At 46.0% G+C, this 20,211-nt stretch overlaps 1 protein-coding gene across 1 annotated transcript in view; it reads right to left on the minus strand.

The window, feature by feature from the left end:
* Window positions 1–20,211, minus strand: part of SPRED2 (sprouty related EVH1 domain containing 2) — a gene marked incomplete at both ends in the record, with an annotated part of 121,296 nt that overhangs the window by 17,706 nt on the left and 83,379 nt on the right. Inside the window, 2 exons of the mRNA XM_080711378.1 lie at window positions 10,331–10,395; window positions 13,773–13,941. Coding sequence (XP_080567504.1) covers window positions 10,331–10,395; window positions 13,773–13,941 — 234 coding nt within the window. The remainder of the gene's footprint in view (window positions 1–10,330; window positions 10,396–13,772; window positions 13,942–20,211) is intronic.

Below are 20,211 nucleotides of genomic sequence, written 5' to 3' on the forward strand. Positions count from 1 at the left end.
CTGAGATTACCAGCGTGTGCCACCACACCCTACTTGTGCTCTGGTTTTAAGAGAACTTTAGAGAACACCTGTGGTGAATGGGAGGGCTCAGGGATGTCATTAGGAACAACTGCTCTAAATAGCCAGAAAGTCATAAAATGCTTGTAATAAACAGGATGTTAGGGGTTCAAGCACAGGGCATGGGGAAGGACCAAGTTTCTCAGTGTAGGCAAAACAGGGCCAGAAGCTGCTGCTGCAAAAGATGGGAAATTTTTCCTGTGAAGGACTGCATACTAGAAAAAATAATGTACAGAAAATAAGGTACAAAACCCCGAAACAGAACCCAAATACAGCTTTTTCCGATGCAGTTCTGGGAGAACATGAAGCTCCACGCAAAACAAGGCAAAGGATCTCTCTTTCTCAAGGAGGCTTCACGTGGGGACAGTCTAAGCACCAGGAGAGAGTGAGTTCATTCCACCTGAGGGTGCAGGGGGCTAGGGCTGGATTAGGAACCCAGCACCGAAAGCTGCCCAAGGCTGGGTGTGGCAGCGCGCGCCTGTAACCCCAGAATTTGGGAGGCTGAGACAGGAGTATCACAGGTTTGAGGCCAAAAAAGGTGTAGCTTAGGGGCAGGATGCTCCTAGGTTCAATCTCCTGTAACACACACACACACACACACACACACACACACACACACACCACACAACTGCCCTAATGTAGAAACAAAATATTCTTTTTATTTTTTTTGGTGGTACTGGGGGTGGAACCCAGAGGCTTTCTACCTCCAGGCTATACTCCCAGACCTATTTTCTATTTTATTTGGAAACAAGGGTCTCACCAAGTTGCTGAGAGCCTCACTAAGTAGATGAAGCTGGCTTCGAACCTGGGCGATCCTCCTGTCTCAGCCTCCCAAGCGCGGGGATTACAAGCATGCGCTACCATGCCCAGCTTAGAAACAAAATATTCTGCTGGTGGAAGCCTATAAGGGGTAAAATAAAAACTCTAATGCACCAATAAAAGTATTAAAAATAAGTAAGTAAACAAAGCCTCGTATGCAGTAGCCTTCCTGTGGTCAAGCTTCAAGTAGCTGTTTCCAGGACCTTGAGGGCTCAGCATTCACTGCTGCAGAGGGGCCATCACGAGAACGGGCCGCACCGAGGACTGCTTGTGTTTCTCTCTTTCCAACTTGGGTTCGAGAGACTTCTCCAGTATAAATCCTGCATTTGGTTGTCATTTAAAAAATGCAAGAACAGCCAGGTGTAGTGGTGCACGCTTGTAATCCAGTGCTTGGGAGGCTGAGACAGGAGTATCTCAGGTTTGAGGACAGCAAGTCTCATCAACCTGGTGAGACCTTGTTTTAAAATAAGTATAAATAGAGTTGGAAATGTAGCTTGGAGGTGGTATTCTCCTGGGTTCAAAGCCCACTACCACACACATATACACATAAGTATTCAGAAAAAGAAACTGCAACTATGCTGGATATTATAGTTTTTCTTGTCAGTATTCCTTAAACAATACAGTATAATTAAAGTGTGATAAGTAATCTAGGAATGATTTAAAGTCTATGACAGCCAGGCATGGTGGTGCAAGCTTTTAATTCCAGAACTTGGGAGGCTGAAATAAGAAGACTGCAGGTTCAGGGCCAGCCTCAGCTACTTAGTGAGGCCCTCTGGAATTTAGTGAGACCCTGTTTCAAAATAAAGAATAGGGCTGGGGGTATAGCTTGGAGGTGGAATGTCCCTGGGTTCAATCTCGTTTGTGACAGTTGGGAGTGATGGTACACGCCTGCAATCCCAGTACTTGGGAGGCCGAGACAAGAAGACTACAGGTTCGAGGACAGCTGTAACAATTTAGTGAGACCCTGTTTCACAATTTTTAGCAGGATGTGGTGGTACACGCTTGCAATCCCGGTACTTGGGAGGCTGAGATAGAGGATTGCAGGTTTGAGGGCAGTCTTAGTAAGCAGCGAGATTCTCATCAACCTAGCAAGACCCGATTAAAAAAATAAAAAAAAATAAGGTTTGGGGTGTAGCTTGGAGGTAGAATGCCCCTGGGCTCAATCGCCAGTACCATACCCCCAAAAAAAATTTTTTAAAAAGGGCTGGGAGTGTAGCTCATAGGTAGAAAGTTCCTGGTTCAATCTTCAGTACCTCAACAAACAAAGTCTGTGAGAGGGCCGGCATGGTGGTACATGTCTATAATCACCAACTGCTTAGGAGGCTGAGGTAGCAGGATCTCAGGTTCAAAGCCAACCTCAGCAATTTAGCCAAATCCTGTCTCAAAATAAAAGGACTGGGGTATATCTCAGGAGTAGAGTGCCTCTGGGTCCAATCCCCAGTACCACCAATACCCCCGCCCCCCAAAAAAAGGCCAAGCGAATGGGACGATGCAGGCTGTGTTGCAAATACTATGCCATTTTACACGAGGCTCAGGCATCACGGGACTTGTGCATTCACAGAGGCAGAACGGCCGCACTGCTTCCGAACGGTAGCAGAGGAAACAGCGCCAGCCACCGAGAGGCCCGGAGCCAAGGAGCAACGTCCACCGAGTCTATACCTGCAGCGACACAGGTGACTCTACATGCCTTCTCTCTCGGTCCCACTTCTGAGAAAACTAACTTCCTTCCTTCCTTCCTTCCTTCCTTCCTTCCTTCCTTCCTTCCTCTCTCCCTCCCTCTCTTTCTTTGGGGATAGCAGTACTAGGCATTCAACCCAGAAGCATCCTACTCGGAGCTACATCCCTAACCCTTTTTATTTTTTGTTCGAAACAGGGTCTCAGCCTGTGATCCTAGTACCTGGGAGGACAAGATAGGAAGATTGCAGGTTCGGGGACAGCCTCAGCAAATAGTAAGACTGTCATCAACCTAGCAAGACCCTGTTTCAAAATGAAAATAAAATTAAAAAAATTAATACATCTACAGTACGACACTTAATGAACCCAACAGCAACCCCTTGCCCCACCCCTCCCCGGCTCGGCCTCTCATTCCCTAGAGAAATTTACTTTCAATTCTTGCGGCTCCTTCTGGTATTTGTCTCCATTTTTAAAATGCCAGGGTTGTAGTGCTATTTCCTGCTTTTCAGATTTGGATATTATTTAAGGACTTCTTATTATGGAAGATGAAGCCTTGGCTATACACCCCCAAGTATCTTCCTATAAAGCAAATATTTCCCTAATCCCCCTGCTTGAGAGCCGGGGTCCAGCCACTCAGCACAAGGACAGCTGAAGCGGCGGCACTTGAACGCAGATTTGGGATGAGCCTGCTCCAGAAGCATGTGTGTGCCGCAGCTGCACCCCCGAGGGCACTTAAAAATTGCCCCGTCTATCTGTGAAGATGCTGGAAACATTTAAAAAAATGACTTCAAGATTCTGCAGTAGGAAACAACTGGGTTTTAATGAACCAAAGCTTACCAACAAGGACTGGAAAAACTATTAGATGGCCTCAAACCCCATCTTCTCTTCTTACTACCAGTATCTTCTAAAACTTCTTCTTTCCCTCCCTTCCTTTCTCTCTTTTTTTTTGGTGGGTCTAGGGATGGAACCCAGGGCCATTCTACCTCCGAGGTACATCCCCATTCCTTTTCATTTTTTATTTTGAAACAGGGTCTCTAAGCTGAGTATGGTGGTGCATGTTTGTAATCCCAGTACTTGGGAGCCTGAGACAGGAAGATTGCAAGTTCAAAGCCAGCCTTGGCAACTGAGTGAGGCTCTCAGCAACTTAATAAGACCCTGTTTCCAAGTATGAAATAAAATCAACCCTAGTACTAGTATATATATATATATATATATATATATATATATATATATGAAATATAACATAAACAGTGTCTTCTTAAATTGCCGAGACTGGCCATGAACCTGTGATAGTCTCCCAAGTACTGGGATTACAGGCATGCGTCACTGCACCTGGCTAAACCTTTTTCTTTGCCAGCTCCAACCCTCTGCCTCAGAATCCTCAAGTGGAGGGATCTGGGGGGAAGTCCGTCCTAAACTGGGGAGTAAACTAACCAAGCCCATCCAGGGAGCTAAGCTCATCGGTTTACACGGGCCCCTCGAGACTTGCCAAGGACAAGAGGGAGCCTACTTGAGGGCTCTTATCTCTGTCCCTCTCAAGAGTCCTGACTCAGATTTGAAAGCAAAGCTGTTGGTCAGAGTGTGGGAACTCTCCACAAAGTCCTAACCTCCCCCGGTGCAGAATGTTACCCTCTTTTGTTGTTTTATGTTCTTTGTATTACTCAGCTTACAAATTTTAGCAAGGCCCAGACAGTGGAGTCCATCATGCATCCACATGTGATGCCCAAGACAGCCTCGCCAGCTGCACGTCTGTGCGCAGCTAGACTCACATTATAACCGAGGCCCGCTGTGCAGGAGCGGGCCACGTAGGGACCATGTGGCAAGGAGGAGGGGATGGAGGACGGGACATCTGAGCAGGAACCAGCTGTGGGGAGTGCCATTCCTGGTGGCTCCAATCCTAACTGCACATGGAGCAGAAGCAGAGCTAAAAAATGCAAGGTGAGCCGGGCGTGGTGGCACACGCTTGTAATCCCCGCGCTTGGGAGGCGGAGACAGGAGGATCGCGCAGGTTCAAAGCCAGCTGTGCTGGCTTAAGAGACCCTGTTTCCAAATAAAAATATATAAAAAAATAGGTCTGGGAGTGTAGCCCGAAGGTAGAAGGGTTTCCAGGAACCCCAGTACCACACACACACACACAAAATTAATAAATAAAAAAAAGGCAAGGTGAGCTGGACATGGCAGCACACTCCTGTAATCCCAGTGCTTGGGAGGCTGAGACAGGAGGATCATGGGTTCGAGGACAGTGTTAGCAAGTAATGAGACTCTTATTAACTTAGTGAGATTCTGTTTCAAAATAAAAATATGGCTGGGAGGTGTAGCTCGGAGGTAGAATACCTCTGGTTCAAACCCCAGTACCACATACACACAAGAAGATAGATAAGCATAAAAATAAAAACATTTAAAAAATTAATCAATTAAATAAATAAAACATGGTTGGGGTGTAGCTCAGAGGTAAAATGCTCCTGGGGTCCAATACCTAGAACCGCACACACACAAAACAAAAACAACCAATGTAAAGCCTGGAGTGAAAGCATATGCCTGTAAATTCAGTACTTGGAAGGCCAAGACAGGAGGATTGCTGGTTTGAGGCCAGTCTAGACAACTTGGTGAGACTGACAGCAACTAAGTAAGACCCTATTTTAAAATTAAAAAAAAAAAAAAGGAGACAGGAGGATTGTGTAGGTTCGAAGCCAGCCTTGCTGGCTTAAGAGACCCTGTTTCCAAATAAAAATATAAAATAGGTCTGGGAGTGTAGCCCAGAGGTAGAAGGGGTTCCAGAAACCCCAGTACCACCAAAACACACAAACAAACAAGCAAACAAACTCCTGGTGAGGTGACACATGCTTGTAATCCCATTACTTGGGAGGCTGAGACAGGAGGATCCGGGTTCGCAGACAGCCTCAGCTACTTAGTGAGGCCCTTTGCAACTCAGTGAGACCCTGTTTCAAAATAAAGAATTAAAAAAAAAAAAAAGGGCTGGGGCATAGTTTGGAGGCAGAATGCCCCTGGGTTCCAATCCCAGTACTGCCAAAATAATAATAATAACAATAATAATAATGACAATAATAATAAAAGGGCTGAGGTGTATAGCTCACAGGTAGAATGTCTCTGGGCTCAATCTCCAGTACCCAAAACAAATAATCTTTTTAAAAATACAGGGAGAACCCACAGAGAACCCAAGCCCTCAGAATCACCACCCTTTAAATAGTCCCCAGGATATCAATAAAGTACGTGAATAAAACATGAAAATCTATGGCTGTGAAACACACTATCCGGGCTTCAGATGCCCCATTCACTGGACGCCTACAGAGGCAGCGGTATCAGATTGTGGAGACAATGACAAATGCCCTGCTTACAGTCCGAAAGCTGCAGATTCATTCATTCAGCAAATGAAATATGAAAGGAAGAGGAAAAGGTGGGTAGGATCAAATGGCAAGAGAGAAACACAAAACCAAGTGCTCTGGGAGCCGGGGTAGCGGCACACTCCTGTAATCTCCGAACGGGGGAGGCTGCGATAGGAGGTTCTCAGGTTCCAGGAAAACTCCAGCAACCCAGCAAGACTGTCAGCAAGCTAGCTGGGGGTGTAGGTCAGAGGAAGAAAGGCTCTGGTTTCAACCCCCCAGTACCACAAAAATAAGAAGGAGGAGGAAGAAAAGGAGGAAAAACGAAGAAGAGGAGGGGGAGGAGTAACTGGAGGAGGGGAAAATATCAAGAAATATAAATAGGATGAGTAGCCACATCTTGGGGTGGTCGGGCACTGCTGGCGGGGGCGCTGGAAGGAAAGACGGGGCGGGCACCAGGCAGGGGCCTGAAATAGGAGAGGGTGAGGCTGGGAAGCCGACAGAGGAAACAGTGTCTGCAATGGCGACAAAGCGCAGGGGCCCAGCATTTTCTGCCAGGATTGCCCAATGGTTTGCCGTCCTGAGAAGCCGGGGGGGCAAGCTGGTTCCGGAATAACTGTGAGAGCTGGGGAGGCATGAACAGAGACAGCCCACACTTTGTGAGTACCCAATTTCATACAACCATCCATGTGAGGAGTGAGGCAGGGTCACTCCTTCCACTAGGGTTCATGCCCTGCGCCAGTCTGTTTTCTACTACTAAAACGAAATGCCTGAAGCTGGCTTACTTTATAAAGAAAAGAGGTTTACCTAGCTCTCAGTTCTCAGGAACATGGCACTGGCATCAGCTTGGCTTTGGGGAGGGCCCCACTGCAGATGGAACTATAATGGCAGAAACAGAGGTAAGAGCGATATCATCTCGCACATGGGGAGGCAGAGAGGCTGGCAGTGGCTGGGCGTACTTCTCTCTTCTTGAAAACTAAGCAGGGTTCCCACAAGAACCATGTTAATCTCTTTTGAGGATAGCGTTCCCAAGGACCCTCCGTCGCTCAACACCGCCTCACCGGGCACCAAACTTCTAGAACGCCAACCCTCAGGGGACACACTGGAACCTTCTCCAGACCACAGAATTCCCCGACACAGAAGTTAGAGGAGCGCCCGTGCCCGTGCGCATCCACATATTGTCCACAGTATCCTGTTTTCCTCCTGGCCCCGAGGAGTCTCCCGAAACAGAAAAACCTCTGGCTCCGGCAGCGGAAACAGAAGATCCACCCCTGGTTCCTCAACTTCCAACTCTCTGAAGGCTTTCCCATGCTGTTCTCTTAGAAAAATGACAATTCTGGCTCATCGTATATCGTGGGAGGGTCTTATCCCGATATTTATACCCTGTCCTTGATAAATGAGTTCCAAGTTCTAAACATCTGCCTCCCCATTTTAGAACACAACGCAACTCAGGAAGCTGTGGACCGCACGGGCAGCACAGCGCTGCTCTCGCCCTGGGCTCTAGACTTCGGGCCTATTTCCTGCTTTGGGAGAGAAAGTCTAGGGATAGAACACAGGATGACTGGGACCTGGCACTGTCGCCTGCCGCACTCCAGGCTTTCCCTGGGGTGTGTCCTCATCGGCAATGGCCTGGTGGTGCCCTCTTCCTGGGGAAGGAGGCATCATTATTAATGGGTCCTTGTTTGTAGACAAATGGCTGAGGGCAGCGGACCACCTAGTCAGGCCTGCAGTTCCTTAGGGGGAGGGTCCTGAGCAGTGTTCCCAGCGCCTGTGTCCACGCTTTCCGACAGCATTCGGCATTACCCTAGACCTGCGCGCGGATCCCCTGTGGATGAAAGGACAAAACCGGGAGGGATCCTGGCTTCCATCATCCTCTCCTCCTGCCCCTCTCCCGCGGCTATAAATCACCTCTGGCAGGTAGCTGGGAAGCAGCTGGGAATGAGTTTCGCTCTGGAGCACAGGAAGCCACCTTTTAACCCTCTTGCTGTTGTCTCCCGAAACGTGACGGAAGAACAGATGTAAGTAAGCGACATGCCAACTGTTGAGAGGATCTGCTCCGAGCAGAGAGGAAGCCTGCGCGCCACGCGTGCACTCCAGGGAAGAACAACCGAGATCATCGCCTGCGCCCCGCGCACCCAGCGCGCCAGGCTGGGCCCTGCTTCTGGCTCCAGGATCCCGTTCAAACGCCACCCCAGTCCAGGCCAGCCCCATCTCCTGGCGGGCTCTTTTCTGGCCCACACTCTTCCTCCATCTCTTCTTTACACAGTGCAGTTTTCAGACCTTTCTGTGGCCAAGTGCTTCTCTGCAAACCCATTACCTCGGCAGCGCTGGAGCCATGGCTCACACACCTCTGGAGACCCAGAGGAGTGTTCCCATATCGCTTGCTGCAAACCACAAGTAACTGGGGAACAAGTTTAATCAGTTATACTCATTATTTTATGTATTTATTTATGTATTTATTTATTTATTGTGGTACTGGGGGTGGAACCCAGGGGCTTTTTCTACCTCCGGGCTATACTCCCAGATCAATTTTTTTATCCTTTATTTGCAAACAGGGTCTCACTAAGTTGCTGAGAGCCTCACTCAGTAGCCGAGGCTGGCTTCGAGCCTGCGCGATCCTCCTGTCTCAGCCTCCCAGGTGCTGGAATTACAAGCGTGCGCCACCCATTATTTTAGACTATGAAATAAAATCTAGCTTACAAAAGACAGTCTTGGGATCACTGGGTAACTGAAAGGTAGATATTAGATGGCATTATGAAATTCCCATTGATTTTCTTAGGGATAGTAATGCTATTGTGGTTGCACTGGGAAATGTCTTATTTTTAAAAAATAACCGATTATTTTTGGAGTTTCAGGTTACAAGTAAAATTGAATGGAAGGTCCAGAGAGCCCCTAGCTACTCCTCATCCCCACAATACATAACCTCCCCTGTTACCAACACCCCCCACCAGGGTACATGTTTTACAATGAACCTACATGACACAGCCCCATCACCCAGAGTCCATACTGTCCATCAGAGCTCAATCTTGGTGTACATCCCATGAGCTGGGACAGTGTATAACATGCATCCACCATTAAAGTACCACACAGAGCAATTTCACCAGCCTAGAGTTCCTCTCTGAATACCTTTTTTAGCAGACGCATGATTAAGGATTTAGGGGAAACTTATTTTCAAATGAATCAGCAAAGATGTGTGTGTGTGTGTGTGTGTGTGTGTGTGTGTGTGTGTGTGTGTGCGCCTGCGCATATAGGCCTGTACACATAACAGCATGCATCAAGCAAATGTACCAGAATGTTACAACTGTTTAATCTATGCGTGGAATATATAGGTATTTGCCTGTTAGAATATACAGGTATCAGCTGTTAAAGGAGCCATAGTTCGCTGGGTATGGTGGCACATGCCTGTAACCCCAGTACTTGGAAACCGAGACAGGAGGATCACAGGTTCAAGGACAGCCTCAGCAACATAGCAGGACTCTTAGCAACCTACAAATGGCTGGAGGTAGAATACCCCTGGGTTTAATCTCTAGTACCGCACATACAAACAACAACAATAACAACACACACACACACACACACACAAAAAAAAAAAAAAAAAAAAAACCAGGTATTCATTATGTTTAAAATTTTCTGTGTTTGCAAAGTTTCATAATAAAAAGCAAAACAAAAAAAGAAACAACAACAAAAAAAAATTAGAATGCAGACATAAAGGACAATGTGCTTTCAGGTATCTACTGATGTGTGTGTTCTAGGTCACACAGATGCAGTACTCTCCAGGGGTCAAGGCCCCAAGTTTGAAAATGCTGCCCGACAGCAAATTTCTTCTCCAACCATGCAGCAGGCAGGCGATGAGCTATTTGTTAATTAACTTCTAGAAGCACAGGATTTAGACCAAGAGGTAATCAGAAGAGAAATCATTCTGTCTCCAGTTCCATCTCATTACCTCAGGCTGTGTGGAGACTTGGGCGCCTTTCCTCCCTGGGAACACTTAGGCCTAACCTCAACGCAGCCTCCAGGACTGTCTCATCAGACGTGGAATTAACCAGGACGGGCACTTCTGGCATTTCCTCTGCATGCCAGGTGGGTGTGAACAGAAGAGTCTAAGCTGGGTGACCTGCCGTCCTGGTTTGCCTGGGATGAAGGTGTGTCCCACAACTAGGGACTTGGGGTGCTAAAACCAGGACTATTTTGGGTAAGTCAGAGCAGCCGGTCACTCTAAATCAGGGAGAAGACTTTGAGGGAACTTTGGGCAGGTTCAGGAGAGCTACCACTGCAGTGCGGGCATCAGGGCAAACCCAGTGCACAGAGCTGAGGGACGAGACCGTGCCCTCTGATGGCGCCTCTCAGCAGCAGCACCGCCACGCTGCAAGGGTCGCTAAGAAGACCTTCTCTCTCACTGTTTACCCTCTGACGCGGAAAGCAAGACAAAGGACACTCACTGTAAAAACGTCATCGTCCCCGAGCTCAGCTTCATTGTGGATAGTGGAAGATGATGTTGTTGAACCTGAAAAGACAAAAATGTAACACAAATGTTACATTAAATCCAATTATTTAATATATATATGTGTGTGTATATATGTGTGTATGTGTGTGTGTGTATATATATGTAATATTTTTTTTTTTTTTTTTGGTGGTACTTGGGGTGGAACCCAGAGGCTTTCTACCTCTGGGCTATACTCCCAGACCTTTTTTGTATTTTATTTGGAAACGGTCTCACTAAGTTGCTGAGAGCCTCACTAAGTAGCTGAGGCTGGCTTCGAATCTGTGTGATCCTCCTGTCTCAGCCTCCCAAGCGTGGAGATTACAAGCGTGTGCCACCACGCCCGGCTCATATATTTTATTAAGAGTGTATTTTAAGCCAGGCGTGGTGGCACACGCTTGTAATCCCAGCATTTGGGAGGCTGAGACAGGAGGATCACAGGTTCATGGCCAGCCTCAGCTACTTAGTGAGAGTCCTGTTGCAACTCAGTGAGAACCTGTTTCAAAACAAAGAATAAAAAAAATGGGGCTGGGTGTAGCTCAGAGGTAGTATGCCCCTGGGTTCAATCCCCAGTACCACACACACACACAAAAGTGTATTTTATTTTTTGTGGCACTGGGGATTGCACTTAGTTACAGTCAGCCTCCAAGCTATACCCCCAACCCTATTTTTTTTTTTAAATTTTGAAACAAGGTCTCACAAGGTTGATGGGAGTCTCACTACTTGCATACTTGCAGAGGCTGTCCTCAAACACAATCCTCCTGTCTCAGCCTCCCAAGTACTAGGATTACAAGCGTGTGCCACCATGCCTGGCTAAAAGTATATTTTAATAAAACCACATTCCACATCTCTTGTGTGTGATTTGCCTGCAGAAACAAGTTGCCTGGGAATTAAGTGCTTTTAATTTACACTCCCCTCCAGTACTAAGTATTGAACCCAGGGCCACTGTACCACTGAGCTGTATCCCCTGCCCTATTTATTTTTTTGAGACAGCATCTCACTAAATTGTCCAGGCTGGCTTTGAGCTTGCAATCCTCCCGTTTCAGCCTTCTGAGTTGCTGGGATTAAATTGATTCTTGCTGGGAGACTCTTTAACGTTGCAATCGGCTCTCAGTTAATCTCTCAAACGACTGCCCCGGACAGTAGAGAATCGGCACCCACATGGGCACAGTGGAGGGGAGGCAGGCCTGCCCACTGGCTCTGCGGGCACGCGGGGCCCAGCCTTTGCAGCGACTGGTGTAGGAGGAAGAGCAGTAACTGCTCCCCACACCCCAAGCCAGAGCAGCCACAATCTTACTGGGGAAACAGGACTCAGATTTGCTAAGTAAGTCTTTTCATTTACCCACGAGGGAGCATTGACTGAATAGCTCCAAGGTCATCTCCAGTTCCACCAGAGACCTCTGTGCATTAAACCCGACTGCGGGAGACACGCTCTGAGCGCACACCTGGGCTGTGGGCGAGGAGGTTTTCTTTTACAACACCAGAGCCTCAGGGAGATTTCTTTTCTTTTCCAGGTCAAAACTGATATTCCTAACAGAAAATTTCACTTTATTCCATCATGAAATGACTCGAGTCTTTAAAGTTCAACATATTCCTTGTTCATCTTTTTCTCCATTCTGCAAAATCAGCAAAACGGCTCTATTTCCTCCCACCCTGTAACACGGGAGTCAACTTGGCTAAAGAGACGGCCAAAAGGAAAACATCTAAGCTTGCAAAAGAGACAGGTATCCCAGAAGAGATTTATTTTCTACTCTTCCCTTTTCTTGGTCATTTTTTTTTTTTTTTGGTACTGGTCATTGAACCCAGGGGTGTTCAACCTCTGAGCTACACCCCAGTCCTATTTTATTTTGAAATAGGGTCTCACAAAATTGCCTTGGGTCTCACTAAGTTGCTGAGACTGGCCTTGAACCCATGATTCTCTTGTCTAAGCCTTCCAAGTATTAGGATTACAGGCATACACCACTGGCTTGGTCAAATATATATATATATATTTTTTTCCTTATACTGGAGATTGAACCCAGAGGCATTCTACCTCCTGGCTACATCTCTAGCCCTATATATTTTTTAAAATTCTTTATTTGGAAACAGGGTTTCACTAAGTTGCAGAAAGCCTCACTAAGTAGCCGAGGCTGGCTGAGAGCTTGTGATCCTTCTGTCTCAGCCTCCCAAGTACGGGGATTACAAGTGTGCGACACCATGCCCAGTGTGAACACTATGTGTGTGTGTGTGTGTGTGTGTGTGTGTGTGTGTGTGTACTGGGGATGGAACCCAGGGGCATTCTACCTCCAAGCTACATCTCCAGCCCTATTTTTTAGTCTTTTTTTTTTTTAAACAGGGTCTCACTGAGTTGCAAAGTGCCTTGCTAAGTAGCTGAGGAGGCTGTCCACGGTAATTATCTTTTTTTGGTCTATCTTGTGGTTGTTGTTAATGGATTCATGTCCTAGCTAGAATTGCCTTAACTCTGATTATAATGTTAGATAATTTCTAGATTTGCTTTTCTTTTTCCCCAAATCCACAATGAAGTTACTTCAGAACAGTTCATTTCTTAAGCAATTTGGCATTAAGATATATTTGACTTTTTACTTTTTATTGGTACTGGGGATTGAGCCCAGGGGTGTTCTAACTCTGAGCCAAACCCCCAGCTCTTTTTGTTTCAAAACAGGGGCCTGCTAAGGCTGGCCTTGAGCCTATGATACCCTTCCTGTTTCAGCCTCCCAAGCACTGGGATTACAGGTGTCCCCCACCATGCCTGGTGCACTGTTTGATCATTCTTCCACCCTGGAGTTCTTGGCCTTGGCACTTTAATCCTGAAACTTGCTACTGTGCTAAAGGAGACAGTTCATGTTTGCACCTGTAGACTTTGTAGCCAAGCCCACCATGAGAACTGGTGGCCCAGGGTCTACTCCAGGCCAGGACCGGAGGTAAAAACGCTCACTCCGCACTTGCGAGTCCGGCCTGCATGGACCAGGGCGCCGGGAGCAACAGATTTCCTTTCCTTGACTGTCAGTGGCAGCCTTCTACTCTGGGCTCTCATTTCAGAACAGTGGTTAGACCTGGGGCAATCTGGGTCCACAGGAATCCGTTTTCTACTTCTGCTCCAAGACAGACCAGGCCAAAGCCTTTGCAACCGTCAGGAAAAAGTGAAAGCAGTCACAACTCATTTGGGTGGAGACTGTTTCCTTTGGGCACAGTCTGAAACTCAGCTGGGATTCCTCCAGGCTCCATCTCCTATTACTCTCATTACTTTCCTCGGATGTTCTGAAAGGTTTTGGCATCTACTAACCTGGCCCCAAACCCTCTTGCAAATAAACCACAGATACACAATGGTAGACCATCGGAATAAAAAAAAGAACGTGGCGCATTCCCACGGCCCACTCGGGATGCAGTGACAAGTTCGGTACCTTCTATAAGGTCTTCGATGGCCTTCCTCACTCCTCTGTCAAAGGCTCGAGCATCGGCAGGGCTTTGGAAAGTAAGTCCAAACTTCCTGTTATCGACCTTCCAGTGATGAAACGTTGGATTGGCTTTGGTGTAGACCAAGTCCTTCCTTACGTAGCATTCCAATACCACCTGAAGGATTGAAACACACAGGCTGGTTACTTGTGGGACAGCCATGATGGGTCTGGTTACAGAAGTCTAACTGGGAATCGTCACTACCGAAGCCTCCTTGCCTTCACGGCGAGCCCCTCCACCGGGCGGCACACTTGGCTTCCTGTTGGCTGCCTGATCTGTGCCGCCCCCGCCCCCAGGTTCTGGTGGGGGCGCCTGTGCTGGCGACCCCCCCCCCACGCTCCTGTGCATGGCAGTACTCTTCCTCCTGCCCCAGTGAGAGCAGAGCGAGGTCCAGGCCCTGGGTCTGTTCTAACCACAGCCTTTCCTCCATCTTTCCTCCCTGCCTCAATGGGTTGCTTCCTGGGACTCTTTAAATTAAATGAGTTGAAAAGTACTTTTTTCTTTGGCCATACCAAGGGTTGAACATGCTAGGTAACCACTCTACCACCGAGCCGCTAGCCTTTGTGCAATGTCTGTCACGAGTTTCCTCTGGCTCAAAATCTCTGTGACCATCTTCGCCTCCTCCGCTGGCTCTACCCTTTGCAGGAAGAACCACCAAGTCCTTCCCTTCATCTGTCCTCCAACATCTTCTCTCTCGATTCTATTTCAGCTGCTACCACCCGGAGCGGGGACTCTGCTAACTCTACACTGGATTTCTGGAAGGAGCTCCATTTCCCCAACAATCTGGGCTCAGAACTGGCTTCTCCTTAGCCATAACCTTCACTGATCCTTTTATCTCTCGACCAAGACCCTTGATCTTTTTATCTCTAAGATGGAAAATAACTGCAGTGCTATCAGTGAGAAGGAGAATGTGCTTAGAAAACACGAATAATCGAGAAACTTGACAGGGTAACACTCACTCTGGAGGCAGCTCCATCACCAAGTCAGGTATTTATTGTGTCCGTCTGGCTAACTTTACAATGTTGTACCCGATTTCATTAGAACTCTAACAGTTTCATGTGTGCCAATCTTGTTCCCCTAATTTAATTTCCTTTTTATTTTATTTTTGTGGTGCTAGGGATTGAACCCAGGGGAATTTTACCTCCTAGCTATACCTCCAGCCCTATTTTTTCCTTATTTTGAAACAGGGTCTCACTAAGTTGCAGAGGGCCTCACAACTTGCTGAGGCTGGCCTCGAACCTGTGATCCTCCTGTCTCAGCCTCTCAAGTACTAGGATTACAAGTGTGTGCCTTCACGCCCAGCTTGTTCTCCTAATTTTAGATGCTAAGACATATCATAAAATAACTCCCTCCTTATCCAGCATGGAGCGATTGTTGATAAAGACACCAGTTTAGAGCCAGGCATAATGGCGCACCTTTGTAATTCCAGCATTTGGGAGGCTGAGACTGGAGGATCAGCCTCAGCTACTCAGTGTGTCCCTTCACAACTCAGTGAGACCTGAGACCTGTTTCAAAAATAAAAAGACTAAAAAAATAGAGCTGGCGGTATAGCCCAGAGTTATAAAGCGGTTCAATCCCCAGTACCACCAAAAAAAAAAAAAAAAAAAAAAAAAAAAAGACACCAGAGTTTATTTAACGTTATAGAATAAAAAAAGCATTGCACTCTTGTGAATAGAAGCTTCATTCTTTTTTCATAAAACCTCAAACTATTTACATTTATTCCTATGGCTTCATTATAAACACCACAATGATTTTGCTGAGATTTAATAGCTTCAGTCTTGTTCTGGCATTGCTCTACAATTAATACAAGGTGACCTTGTTATCTTAGACTAAGTAAAGGGCAAGATTAAAGGCCTGTCCAAATTGCTATAACTTTAAAGAACATCTTTATTTATTAATTTTTTTTTTTTTTTTGCGGTACTGAGACTTGAACCCAGGGGCATTCTACCTCTAAGCTACACCCCTAGCCCTATTTTTTATCTTTTAATTTGAAACAGGGTCTCATTAAGTTATGGAGGGCCTCACTAAGTAGCTGAGGCTGGCTGCAACCTGGATTCTTCTGTGTCAGCCTCCCAAATACTGGGATTATAAGCGTGTGTCACAATGCCTGGCTGGAAAGAATATTTTTATTTATTTTTAGTATGTATGTATGTATGTATTTATCTGCAATATTGGGTATGGAACCCAGGGGCATTCTACCTCCGAGCTATACCCCTAGACCTATTTTTTATTCTTTATTATTATTTTTATTCTTTATTTATTTATTTTTGGTGATACTGGGGATGGAACCCTTCTACCTCCCGGCTACACTCCCAGACCTATTTTATATTTTATTTGGAAACAGGGTCTCTTAAGCCAGCTGAGGCTGGCTCTGAACCTGCGCGATCCTCCTGTCTCTGCCGCCCAAGCGCGGGGATTACAAGTGTGATCCACCACGCCCGGCTTTATTCTTTATTTTTGAAACAGGGTCTCGCTGAGTTGCAAAGGGCCTCACTAAGTAGTAGCTGAGGCTGTCTTTGAACCGCGATCCTCCTGTCTCAGCCTCCCAATGTAAAGAATAATTTTAAGTGAGCACAAATTTCAAGGATATGTCAAAACAAAAAGAAATTCAACGCTGCCTAATAAATGATCCCTAAATTAATAAGAATAGCAATCAAACTGGTATATTAAGCAACCCCAAGCAATTAACTTTATGACAGTATATTGAAAGAAGACAACAGTTATGGTAAAATTGCTTGTCGTGGCCATTTTCCCTAAGAATAGCACAACAGCTAAATGTCAGCCCAGCCCCATTCCAAATTTGGGGAATTCAAATAACCAAGCCTTTAACTAACAAATGTTATCTATTTTAGAATTTAATAGTCAATTGAAAAATCTCAAAATAAACTTTTTGCAAAGATAAAAATCAAATTTTCTGTATTTTAGGGTGAAAAAAATTAGTCCCTGGTTGACACTGTCCAACTTTAAAAATGATTCCAAAGGTATATTTTCTTAGAAAAGTGTAAGTCAAGTAAGTTCAGCCACTTAAATTAGGTGAGGGGGAGAGATCAGACACCACCTCCTTCTGTCCTCTTGAGCAAATTAACACCAGAGCAAACCTAAGTTTAACAGCAAAATGAGAAAGTTCAGATGTATTCATCTTTAGAACAGATGTCAGCTGTTGGGTCAAGTTTTGGCATACACACATTTAGGCAGGGATGTAAAACCTGAGAACGGCTTTAAAAATGTGCGTGTGCGTGTGCGTGTGTGTGTGTTTACTGGGAATTAAACCCAGGGGAATTCTACCTCTGAGCTGTACCCCCAGCCCTTTTTAAAAATTTGTAGCCGGGCGTGGTGGCGCACGCTTGTAATCCCCGTGCTTGGGAGGCGGAGACAGGAGGATCGCGCAGGTTAGAAGCCAGCCGTGCTGGCGTAAGAGACCCTGTTTCCAAATAAAATATAAAATAGGTCTGGGAGTGTAGCCTGGAGGTAGAAGGGCTTCCAGGAACCCCAGTACCACCACCAAAAAAAAGGTAAATTTGGAGTAGGGTCTGGCTGAGTTGCCAAGGTTGGCCTTGAATCTGGAATCCTCCTGTCTGAGCCTCCAATGTATTGGGGATTACAGGCATTAAAAAATATTTTTTTAAAAGATGTGTATGTTTTAAAATTTGACATGAGAAATGCAAACTATAAATTAAGTAATGTAGATGAAAAAAGAGATGCTCTAGACTCCCTTCCCGTCTTCCCATTTCCAGTGTCACCCGCTGTCGTTATAACGGGCAGCACCCTAATTCCCTGGCGATGTCTTCTTCAGATATGAACAGCAGCTTGTGTGTAAGCATACACATTGTTTTATTATTGTTTAATTTATTTTGCGGTACTGGGGATTGAACCCAGGGGCATTCTACCTCTGAGCTATACCCTCAGCCCTATTTTTCCATTCTTTTTTTTTCTTTTTTAGGTGCCGGGATGGAACCCAGGGGCATTCTACTTAAAAGCTATACCTCCAGCCCTATTTTTTATTCTTTATTTTGAAACAGGGTCTCACTGAGTTGCAGAGGGCCTCACTAAGTAGCTGAGGCTGTCTTCGAACGGTGATCCTCCTGTCGCAGCTTCCCAAATGCTGGGATTACAAGCATGTGCCACCACACCCGACTCTATTCTTTGTTTTTTGTTTTTGTTTTTGTTTTTGGTTTTTTTTTTTTTTTGGTGGTACTGGGGATGGAACCCAGGGGCCTTCTACCTCCGGGCTATACTCCCAGACCTATTTTTTTTTAAATATATTTTTATTTGGAAACAGGGTCTCTTAAGCCAGCTGAGGCTGGCTTCGAACCTGCGGGATCCTCCTGTCTCACGCCCCTGCTTTCCATTTTTTGTTTTGAAACAGGGTCTCCCTAAGTAGCTGAGGTTGGCGGTGAGCCTGCGATCTTCCTGTGTCAGCCTCCCAAGTACTGGGATTACAAGCGTGCACTACCACTCCTGGCTCATACACGTTTGAATGTAGCCACACCTATAAACTGTTTAGCAACTTGCTTTTTATTTTCTTTAAAAACATGTCTTACGGGATGAGGGTATTTCTCAGTGGTAGAGCATGAGCTTAGTATGGTGGAGACCCTGGGCTAGATCCCCAGCACCATAACATAGAAAAGACACAGGTTTTAGAGATACAAGAAGGCAGTAAGGTTCTCAATATGGGTGTATGAGATTCATTCAACCATTCTCCATACTAATGGATGTTTGAGTAATTTGTAGTTGGTTACTTTAATAACACTTCAATCTACATCTATATATGTATGTATGTATATGTACATAGATACATAGATTTTTTTTTTCTTTTTTCTTTTTTGGTGGTATGGGTGATTGAACCCAGGGGCATTCTACTTTTGAGCGACACCCCAAGTCCTATTTTATTTTGTATTTTGAAACAGGGTCTTGCTCATTGCTGAGGCTGGCCTTGAAACAGCAATCCTCCTGTTTCAGTCTCCTAAATACTGGCCTGTGCTACCACACACAGGGATTACAAGCATGCACAGATATTAGAATCCAGCTTTATTATTATTTTTGGTGGTACTAGGGATTGTACCCTGGACCCTGGGGAGAGTCTACCTCCAAGTTACAACCCCAGCCCTATTTTTATTGTGTTTTTTTTTTTTTTTTGTGGTACTGGGAAATGGATCCCAGGGGCATCCTATCTCCAAGCTATACCCCCAGCCCTATTTTTGATTCTTTATTTTGAAACAGGATCTCACTGAGTTGCAAAGGACCTCACTAAGTAGCTGAGGCTGTCCACAAACCGTGATCCTCCAGTCTCAGCCTCCCAAATGCTGGGATTACAAGCCTGCACCATCACGCCCAGCTTTAATTTTAACATCGTAAATAGTAATAGCTCTAACTAGCCAAAACAAAGAATGGTCTTTGGGTACTTCATAAACTTAAAGTATACAGGAATCCTGTAACTAAAATAGCTAAGGCCTACAGCTGGGTGTGGTGGCAGTGTTGTTCTAGTACTTGGGAGGCTGAGAAAGGAGGATCACATGCTTAAGGTCAGCCTCAGTAATGTAAGGAGACTCTCAACAACACAGTACCTGCTTCAAAACAAAAAATAATATGGGCTGGGGCTGTAGCTTGGAGGAAGGATGGGTCTGGGTTCAATCCCCAGGCACACACACACACACACACACACACACACACACACTCACACACAATAAGTAAATAAAAATAAATAAAAAAGAACTGTTGCTGTCCACCAGTTTTGTCTAAGCTTATTTCTATAGGATAGTGTTCATGTGTGTTGTGTGTGTGTGTGTGTGTGTGTGTGTGTGTGTGTGTGTGTGTGTTTGCTTGGGATTAAACCACCCAGGGGCATTCTACCTCCTAGCTAAACCCCCAGCCTGATTTTTTTTGGGGGGGATCTGGGGATGGAAGCCAGGGGCATTCGACCTCTGCATTACACCCCCTGCCCTATTCTGTATTCTTTACTTAGAAACAGGGCCTCACTAAGTTGCGGAGGGCCTCACTAAGTAGTAGCTGAGGCTGTCCGTGAACCGCGATCCTCCAGTCTCAGCCTCCCGAATGCTGGGATTACAAGAGTGAGCCACCACGCCTGGCAATTCTTTATTTTAAGTTGCAGAACGCCTCACAAAGTAGCTGAGGCTGGCTGTGAACCTGTAATCCTGTCTCAGCTTCCCCAGTACTGAGATTGTAAGTGTGCGCCACCAAGCCTAGCTAGAATAATGTTCTAAGATATAAAATGCTAGGTAAAAAGTTAAGCACATTTAAAGTTAAAATTCTAGCTGGGCATTGTGGGGCAACCCTGTAATCCCAGTAATTGGGAGGCTGAGACAGGAGGATCGTAGGTTTGCGGCCAGCCTCAGTAGCTTACTGAGGCCCTCTACAACTTAGTGAGAC

This window comes from Muscardinus avellanarius, assembly GCF_963383645.1.
Source record: "Muscardinus avellanarius genome assembly, chromosome: 15".
Lineage (NCBI taxonomy): Eukaryota > Metazoa > Chordata > Mammalia > Rodentia > Gliridae > Muscardinus > Muscardinus avellanarius.